At 37.5% G+C, this 10,157-nt stretch overlaps 2 protein-coding genes across 2 annotated transcripts in view; both read left to right on the forward strand.

The window, feature by feature from the left end:
• Positions 1 to 5,856, forward strand: part of LOC106883301 (proteoglycan 4) — a 38,229-nt gene extending 32,373 nt beyond the window's left edge. The window contains exons 15-18 of the mRNA XM_052975907.1: positions 95 to 304; positions 2,091 to 2,300; positions 3,070 to 3,275; positions 5,642 to 5,856. Coding sequence (XP_052831867.1) covers positions 95 to 304; positions 2,091 to 2,300; positions 3,070 to 3,275; positions 5,642 to 5,707 — 692 coding nt within the window. The 3' untranslated portion in view covers positions 5,708 to 5,856. The remainder of the gene's footprint in view (positions 1 to 94; positions 305 to 2,090; positions 2,301 to 3,069; positions 3,276 to 5,641) is intronic.
• Positions 5,857 to 8,169: 2,313 nt separating this feature from the next.
• LOC106878375 (glutamate-rich protein 3) overlaps positions 8,170 to 10,157 on the forward strand; it is a 19,794-nt gene continuing 17,806 nt past the window's right edge. The window contains exon 1 of the mRNA XM_014927566.2: positions 8,170 to 8,363. Within this exon, the coding sequence (XP_014783052.1) occupies positions 8,344 to 8,363 (20 nt within the window). The 5' untranslated portion in view covers positions 8,170 to 8,343. The remainder of the gene's footprint in view (positions 8,364 to 10,157) is intronic.

Here is a 10,157-nt window from a genome sequence, read left to right on the forward strand (position 1 = left end):
ATATATATATATATATATATACATGCATACATATATGCATATATAATGGTTTAATGATGAACTAATCAGTGCTATATTTGATCTTTAATTTCAGGCACCCGAAAGCAATCAAAACCAGCTACATATAATAAGGATGAAGGTATGCAGACCAGTATGGCATCTACTGACGATTCAAAGATGATACAGACTAAAAATCAACATTATGTACTCCCAGATGGCACACCTGTCTATATCACTTTGAACACACCTTCTCACACCTGTCAACAAGCAACAACACAACCCAACACCATTGGCAAAACTTCAGGTAACTAACAACAAGCTACTCCTGTGTGATTATGTCAGATTGTGTGTCTAATCCTCTGATCATCAATCCGATTGCTTGTCTGTCTGTTTGATCATCTGACTTCCCTTTTACTTGCCCACTTCACTGTTTAACTGTCTAATTATCTGTCTAGCTGTCTGCCTTCTAGGCACTGCCTGCCTCCACCTGTCTCCAAGAGCCTATGTTTTACTGTCTGTGTGATTGATAGCTTACATCCACATTGGGGGGGGGGGCTTCTGAAAGTAATTCTGAGAATAATGAAAAACATTTAAAATGGACTATGAAAATAGGAAACTTCCCAACATAAATATTGTAGAAATCAGTATATTTAAGGATAAATAATCTTTATTAAGGATTATATCATTAAAGACAAAAAAATAACCTGTATACATACTTCAAATCTCCAGCATTAACACATATTCCTGCAAACAACTCATGCATAAGACACATGTATACACATGGTAGTTACCTGCACATGTACCCATATGTGTGTTCTTGTGTGTGTGTGTACATGCATACATATAGATATATACATGCATACATGCATAGTGAAAAAGAGAACACCTATTCTGAACTATTGAGAAATCTGCAGTCACTCTATCCAGATTACAAGTTCAGATTTATACCTGTGATTATTGGAGAACTTGGGTATATTACACACTGCCTAAATACCAATCCTGAGAAATTAGGCTTCTAAAAATCAGAAAGGAGAAAACTAATTCGAAGACTACAGATCCAGTCCATCACTGGAACTGTAAAAATCTGTAAAACTTTTGCAGAAATTTATCATTTAAATATATATAATCATGTCTAGATATGCAAATATATGCATGAGAATACATACAGAAAACAAAACATACAAATCTGCACATATACATACATATATACACACAAAAATACCCTGTTGTTGATGTTGAAATTTCAATGAAAGAGCCTTGGATCTAGGTTAGAAACTGGCTCTTTCTCTGTTGGCAAGAAATCTTGAAATAAAAATGAACAATGACGTACATACATACATACAAACATCCATACATACAAGTATACACACACACATACATACACGCATGCAAGTGTGTGTGTGTGTGTGTGCCTATGTATGTATGTGAGGCCTAACCAACAGGTATCGGGACTGGTGTTATAAAAACAAAACTACAACATGTACCAATTTGGCCTTTAATCTACTTCAAAGTAGTCCCCTTCAGAAGCCACACACTTAATCCAGCATTGTTTCCATTGATGGAAGCATTCCTGGAACTCATTTTCTGGGATAATCAGCAGATGCCTTGTGGCATTCACTTTGATTTCCTCAATATCCTGAAATCTTCTCTCTTTCAAGCGAGATCTGATTTTTGGTAAGAGGAAAGAGTTGCAAGGGGCAGGATCTGGGGAATACAGTGGCTGTTGGGCCTGGGGAATGTTGGGCCTGGGGAATGCTGTGCCTCGACAAAAACTGCTGCACTGCATGGGTAGGTGCATTGCCATGGTGCAATTACCTCTCACTGAACGCATGCAGTTGTGGCCTTTTCCGATGCATAGCATCCTGCAATCACTGCTAAACGCCACGGCAGTACTCTTTGTTTCCTCTTGGCCAGCTGGAGCCTACTCATCATGAATAATCCCCTTGAAGAAAATGGTCAACAGTTTCTTCACATTGCTTCAGTCTCGGAGAGGTTGGGAGTCTTCCACTGCAAAGATTGAGCCTCTGTTTTGGGGTCATAGCCATAGACACATGATTCATCACCCATTATGACTGTTTCTTTATTTTCAGCTGCCCAAAAGCAATCAAAACCAGCTACATTTAATAAAGATGTAGGCATGCAGACCAGTATGACATCTACTGACGATTCAAAGATGATACAGACTAAAAATCAGCATTATGTACTCCCAGATGGCACACCTGTCTATATCACTTTGAACGCACCTTCTCTCACCTGTCAACAAGCAACAACACAACCCAACACCATTGGCAAAAGTCCAGGTAACTAACAACAAGCTACTCCTGTGTGATTACGTCAGATTGTCTAATCCTCTGATCATCAATCCGATTGCTTGTCTGCCTTTTGCTTGCCTACTTCACTGTTTAATTTCTTCTCTCTCTCTCATGTGTATGTATGTATGTATTTATGTGTGTGTGTATATGTGTATGTTTGTATGTGGGGTCACTTATGAGGCTCTCATAAGTGCTACTGGTAACATGTAATCCAGTACAACCTGTTGCATGGTCGGGTTGCCGGCAACTAAACTGGCACCCCCACCAGGCTACCCTGGTGAGGGGGTTGCTAGAAACCCAACAGGATTAAAAACAAGACCTGTTGAAAGCTCGGATGGACCTAGTGCAGGCTCAACGGCTATCTGGCAATAGCACGGGTACGCAGAAATACCGGGATGGTGTCCGGCGTGCTGAAAGACCACTGGGAGTGAGGCACCCCTCAGCTTTTGTTGAAGCATGTTTATGTGGGGAAATATCTGTTTGCTTGAAAACAGGTGATAGGAAGGGTATCATGTAGAAAACTTGCCACAATGAACTCTGAGACCCATGTAAGCATAGAGAATGGACCTTAAAATGATGATGATGACGACGATGATAATGATGATGATAATGGCTACCCCGATCCAGAATTGAAGACAGAAATATTTCAGTTCATGAATGTCACACCATCCCATTGTCTCTTCTCTTTTAACAACAGAACTTAGTGATTTAGTGAAAAACTAATCAACTCCATCTTCAATTTTTTTTAAAATTTCAGCCAGTCCAGCCCAGTCAAAGAGATCTAGACTGAAGGAGGATGTAGGTGTGCAGGCTGATGAGATATCTGACAATTCAAAGATGACACAGGTCAACAGTCAGAACTATGTGCTTCCAGATGGCTCGCCCCTCCAGTTCACTTTCAACAGGCCACCTAACACTCATCCAAAAGCAACAGTGCAACCTACTTTGAATAGAAAAATTCCAGGTAACTAAACCACCTGTTTCTCTGTGCAGCTGTGTGTCTACCTACTAATTGTCTGATTTAATCTCTTATCTGCCAGCTTGCTTGGTTGCCTGTCTAATCATTTATCAGTTCATTTGTACCTCTGTTTATCTGAATGTCGGGCCTGCTGGCCTGACTACCTGTCTCACTGTCTGTCTGTCTTTTGGTTTGTGTGTCAATTTGATCATTTGACTCCCTGTCTCTCTGTCTGCCTCCTGACTGTTTGCCTGCCTGTTTATCTGTTTGTCTGTTAGATAGACTTGTTATCTACATTTTAATATTTTCCGTGGCTACTTTGCTTATCACTGTCTGGCTGTCTCTTTGTCTCTGTTCAACTGACAGAATGATCATTTGTGTTTTTGTCCATCAGCCTAGACATATAATACTACTGTCTGCTTTCTGTACATACATATGATTAATGGCCTGCCTTTCACTGTTTGTATGCCTGTCAATCTACACCAACATTGGAGTTATCTTTCATTAAAGAAATGCTAAAAGTATTTTAAAATATTTCAAAAACAACCCCCCACAAAATAGGAATCTCATTCACACAAATATTGTCGAAAATAGCTTATTTAGGAGAATATACATCCTTATAAGGATTATATCAATACAGAAAAATAACCTTACACAAGGAAACTGTTCATCCGTGTAGAAACTGTTATATGTACAAACATAGCGCATATACAAACACACACACACCACACATATGAATACACATGCACACACATAATGTACACGCCCATCCAAGTCATAAATACATAATACATTCAAGGTGCACACATACATGTTTTGTACAAACATATCACATACACATAGGGATGTGTTGTTGAAAATAAGATATTTATTTACACATATTACTGATACTGCTGTGAGAGGTGAATAAACAATATCACAGGCTGAAAAACATTAGCAAATATGAGTTTTTCTAAACATTCCATTAAGTATCTTCCAATATTCAACAACCCTGGCAACTGAACTCAATACCACCAGGCGTTTTATCTGGTGCTCTACTGTTTCTGACAGTGGCCACCTAATAATAATAATAATAATAATAATAATAAATACCTAATAACTGATGTATCAATCGTAACAGATGACAATATATTTCTAAAAGAAATAGAGAAACTATTGAACTGCTAAGATATAGAAATCAAAATAACTCAAATGTGGAGCCTGGAAACAGAAACAATCCCGATAATAATAAACGCTTCAGATGTGATAAAAAAACATGCAAACAAATACATAGCAAAAACACAAGGACCTATGAATATACATAACTTACAACCCTTGACCCTGAAAAGATGAAAAGCAAAGTTGACCTCAGCAGGATTTGAACTCAAAATGTAAAGGGACAGAAAAATATAGCAAAGCATTTTTCTAACATGCTGAGGATTCTACCAGCTGCTGTTATTGTTGCTTTTATAAGTTTCCCCCCTTTTTGTAGCATGTTGGTGCTGCTGTTTTAGGGTTGACAGCAGTGCCAACCTTATATATTTTGCCCTCTGCTGTGGACAGTAGATCCTTAGGTTGTGATTGGTACCACATATGTAGTATTTAAGTCTTTCCCTTTCTACACGCAAAAGCAGATGGTTACTGTTTGGGAGCTTGATCAGACTGGAAATGCTTTCAAGTTTTTCCTGGTACATTTGGATCAGAAGCTCCATCCCTTTTCCTGATCAGCTCCGATCCTCTCCAAGATGACTACCTTGTCCTTCACATCGATCAAAATCACTACCACCACTCATCTGGTGTTTATTTCCAGCAGCATTATTCAACATCCTCATTATCACTGACTTGCCTATGTATGAACAATGACAATGAACTATCCACTGTTGATTAAGGCAGGATTGGCGCTTTACTTTGTCTTCGGTGAGGAATTTAAACATCCATTGTTCCACATCACCAGGATTGGTAGCTGTTCCTCTATAGCCACACTTCTCTGAAACATTCTTCCACCAGCACATATTGCCTGTGCACCAACATTTATGCCGATACATATTACGATGAATTTTTTTACATTCTACATCAAATGGAATGGCTGATAATGACTTTTCTGCCATATTCTTGTATGAACTCTGATTTCTTTCAATTGTTTTCTCTGTGAATCAATTGTTCTGTGGGTCCAGCTTCACCAACAAAGGAGTTAATCCCAGCAGCAGCAGCCGCCTTTCAATAGCTTCTGTTGTTGCTACAGGCTGCTTCAGTGGAAGAGAGGATGGTGTTGAGGTAATTTTAGATGTTGCTATTATTTTTGCCACTTGCCATGTTATTGTTGTTGTGGTTGCTGCAGTTGCAATCAGCATTGCTATTTTTAATTGTGTTGTTTTACTATTTCTTTCTTATTGGCTGCCATATGGTGTCATGCCCTGCTCTCCATCCAAGGAGGATGAAGTGCTGTTGCCACAAATAAGCTTGTTGACAACCAAGATTTCAAAGGAAATGTTCATCAACTGCCAAAACTCACCACTTTCAAAGTGTTGTGTTTCCAAGAAAACGGAAATCAAGTAAATAGGAATGGCAAAAAAAGTCAATAAAACAATATAACAACATCTACACAAACAGTATTTGTTTGAAATTTATATATTCATTTCTCTCTCTCTTTTTCCTTTTATTTATTTTTTTTATCACACTCTGCCTTTACATATATAAAATATAAATGTAAATATGTAAGTATATCAATTTACAATACCAGGAGGTCTTAAATTTCTCGACCAAACAGAATCCGAAACAAAATTAGGTATAAAACATTGGTGATAACATGATTTAGAATCCTAGTGGAAACCTGATGAGTAGCAAAGGAAGCAAACTAGAAACCAAAAATCATCAAACAGCACTTGGAATAAACTTTTGGTAATACAGAGTTAAATATTAAACAATTTTAAAAATATACATGCATAAGACCAGCAGTCTCTCCTCTCCATGCCATGAAATGTTATCCAAAGGAAAGGCAAAGGCACCAAGTGACGTCGCAACTCATTTCTACAGCTGAGTGAACTGGAGCAAGGTGAAGTAAAGTGTCTTGCTCAAGAACACAACAGAAAAGCCTGGGAATTAAATTCACTATTTCTTGATTTTGAGCCTGACCCCCTCACCACTGAGCCCTGCGTCTTCACACACACACACACATTGATTAGTTATAGGACTAAATAAAATCAACACATAAGTGGAGACATGTGGCTTAGTGGTCAGGGTGTTGGACTCATGATTGTAAGATTGTGATTTCAATTCCTGGACTGGACAATGCATTGTGCTCTTGAGCAAGACACTCTTTCACGTTACTCCAGTCCACTCAACTGGCAAAAGTGAGTAATCCTGCAAGAGACTGGTGTCCCGTCCAGGTGGGGAATATTATACATCATTGAAACTGGGAATGGCTCGAGAAGGAGACATTTTATTTTACATCAACACAAAGGACGCCAGAAATGGCTAGGTACAATAACGTAGGGTTCACAGTGAAGTAAAACAACAAATGAAAGTATCATGTTTTGGTAGGAGACTTGTAGATATGTAAGTCCCAAATCCAGTTTAAACCATAGATCCAACTCAGGACTGGTTCTAGGAACAGTGTAGGTATAAAAAAAGAACACAAATAGAATTTAAAACTTTGGAAGAATTTTATTGATGCATTCATAGATTACATCACAGCATTTAATCCACCATCTTCAGGTAAAATTTTAAACACATATAAACAGGTGAGATAATACCTTGATTATGACAAGTCCAACCAACGTTTTTAGATAAGTGGTATTTTAAAAAATAATATTTGAATTCATAGAGAAATAAGGAGTGGCTTTGACAAGGATGTGAGCAGCAAAGAGATCAAATGACTCTATCAATTCAAAATATTTATCTTAAGAAGTTTATAGCCAATCCTGGCTATGAGAACAGACAAAAATCACAGAGATGCTGTAGCCAAAAGACGTATTTTAGGTCATGAAAGGCAGGAAGATGAAAGTCAATTGAGTGAGATAAAAGAAAGTAAACATCAGGGCAGCAGAAAGTCATAAAACTCATTGCCTTTTCATGAAGGTAGATATCCACCCTGACCACCACCACCACCACCACCACACATGCATACAAAGTTATCAGTGAAAGTAATGTTCATATGTGGAAGATGCACAGGGGCCATAAAAACTACAGATACTCAAGAAATTGATTTTCTCAAGTGCTCCAGAGGCTCATTAGAGGTAGTGGATAATTTCTGCTACCTGGGGGACCAAATTAGTCATGGGGGAGGATGCACAAAGTGTGTAATAGCTTGAATAAGAAAATTGAGAGGGTTTTACCACTGTTGACAACCAAATGCTTCTCTCTCAGAGTAAAAGGAAGATTGTATGATGCAGGTATGCAAAACAGCAATTCTACATCATATTGAGTTGTGGGCTCTGAATGCAGAGGACAGGTAAAAACTGGAGAGGAATGAGGCTTGTACGCTTCATTGAATGTGTAAAGAAAGAAACGTGTGTGTAGTGGTTAGCGATCTATATATGTATATGTATGTATGTGTGTATATATTTGTGTGTGTGTCTGTGTTTGTTCCCCCACCATCGCTTGACAACCGACGTTGGTGTGTTTACATTCCTGTAACTTAGCTGTTCGCCAAAAGAGAATAAGAACTAAGCTTACAAAGAATAAGTCGATTTGTTCCACTAAAGGCGATGCTCCAGCATGGCCGCAGTCAAATGACTGAAAGAAGTAAAACAATAATTGCTACTATTTAGTGTCATTTTCCCCATCAATCTAAGAATTCACAAGTGTAGATAACTCTTGTCTTACTCCATTCATTATATTTCAGACTTATCTTTCCTGTTTAGGAAATTTTCTCTCTCTCTCTCTCTGTGCTTGTGTGTATGTGTGTATGTGTGGTGGAGAGAATGTTTGTTTTCTAGCAACGAAGTGGACACTATGGCAACAGACATGACTAACTTTCTGATGCCACTATAATTCGCGTATATTTATTTATTCAAGCACATAACAGAAACGCATGTGAATTCTGACGTGCGCACGCGCTTATATTCTCCAAGCTTAAACTTTGTCGTTTCAATTATGATTAGTAACCAACGTTTGTAAGTAAATGTGTTTTTTTTCACACTTCATAAATTTAAGAGCGTCATTTACATGTCTCAGTATATATATATACCACGAACAGACATACCCACACACGCGTATATATATATATATATATATATATATATATACATATACATATATACATAGGGGTTGAAAAAAATGGAAACCCCTAGCATCATAATTTTGAAATATCTATAAAACTGTCAAAAGCTTGTTTATTTTTATGTTTTTCTTTTATTTATTGTTAGTGTTGCTTAATATGATTTGCTAAAATTGCTGTTTCTTTTTAGATATCATCAGCAAAAGGTAATTAAATTTCATTAAAATAACAGATCTATCGGACTTTCAAAGAGGTCAAATTGTTGGTGCTCGTATGGCAAGCGCTAGCATAACGAAGACAGCCGAAATGTTTGGTGTATCAAGAAGTATTGTCTCGAAAGTAATGACAGCCTTTGACAAAGAGGGAAAAACCTCCTTGTCAAAGCAAAACTCTGGAAGGAAACCAAAACTTTCAGATAGAGACCATCGGACTCTTATGCGAATTGTTAGAAAGGATCACAAAAGTAGAGATCCCAAAATTACTGCAGAGCTTCATGACCACCTCAAGAACCTAGTTTCCACGAAAACTGTTCGCTGGGAGCTGCACAAAACCGGATTTCACGGGCTGAAATCAGAAAAACCACTACTTTCAAAAACAGACATTGCAAAGCGTTTAGAGTGGAGTAAAAACCTACAGAATTGGTCCTTAGAGGATGTGGAAGAATGTTATTTTCTCATCCTTTCCCTTATTTCCGACCACCGGCCAAATATATATATATATATATATATACATATATCGTTTATAAAATCATCAGTATATTTGTTGAGAGAGGACTTCACCATTTACATCCTAATTCAATGAGCAATGTTCAATTGATTAAAAAACTGAATAGTCATCATTGAAACTGGTGGAGATCCATTTACTTGGAAACATTAGGTAACCTCAAACAAAAGTGTAACTGATGTCATTGACTCCAATAATTGTACTGGTTCAACAAGCTTTGAATTCTAACAATCTTTATACTAGCAGTTCACTAATTAATGTTGATATTGACGTTTGTGAATTACAGTGTCGATAAAATAACAATGTGTATAACATTAATAATGAATATACAGATGTAACCAGCAGAATAATTCAGCTAACACCATTCCATGTTTGTATCTACATTATAAATGTTGTTTAATCAACAATTTAATATGCATTTGTATATACAATACAAATGCTAGACACATTATCATTTTAATATAACGCTGTTTCATGTGTGTGTCTGTTAATGTTGATAATGAAAACTGCGAATAATATTGGTTTCAAATGTTGGTACAAGGCCAGCAGTTTTGTGGGAGAGGCCGAATCAATTACTTCAGGGCTCAACTGCTACTTTTCTATTGACCATGAAAGAATGAAAAGCAAACATCTACTTCAGCAGAATTTGAACTGGGAATGTAAAAACGGACAAAATGCTGCTAATTCTTATGCCCAGTGAACTAACGGTTCTGCCATTTTGCCACCTTAAAACTGTGAATAATATTGATCAAGAGGACTGAATGGTAATGTTAATAATCTGGTCTAATGTTCGTAGTGATGGTTTGAATGATAATGTTGACTGCGTAATCTATGGAAGATAATGAATGATAGAAATGAGTAGAATGATGACGGGGTGGATTGAGTGGGTACTATGAATGACAGAGATGAGTAGAATGATGACGGGTGGATTGAGTGGGTACTATGGATGACAGAGATGAGTAGAATG

This window comes from Octopus bimaculoides, chromosome 23 (assembly GCF_001194135.2).
Source record: "Octopus bimaculoides isolate UCB-OBI-ISO-001 chromosome 23, ASM119413v2, whole genome shotgun sequence".
Taxonomy (NCBI): domain Eukaryota; kingdom Metazoa; phylum Mollusca; class Cephalopoda; order Octopoda; family Octopodidae; genus Octopus; species Octopus bimaculoides.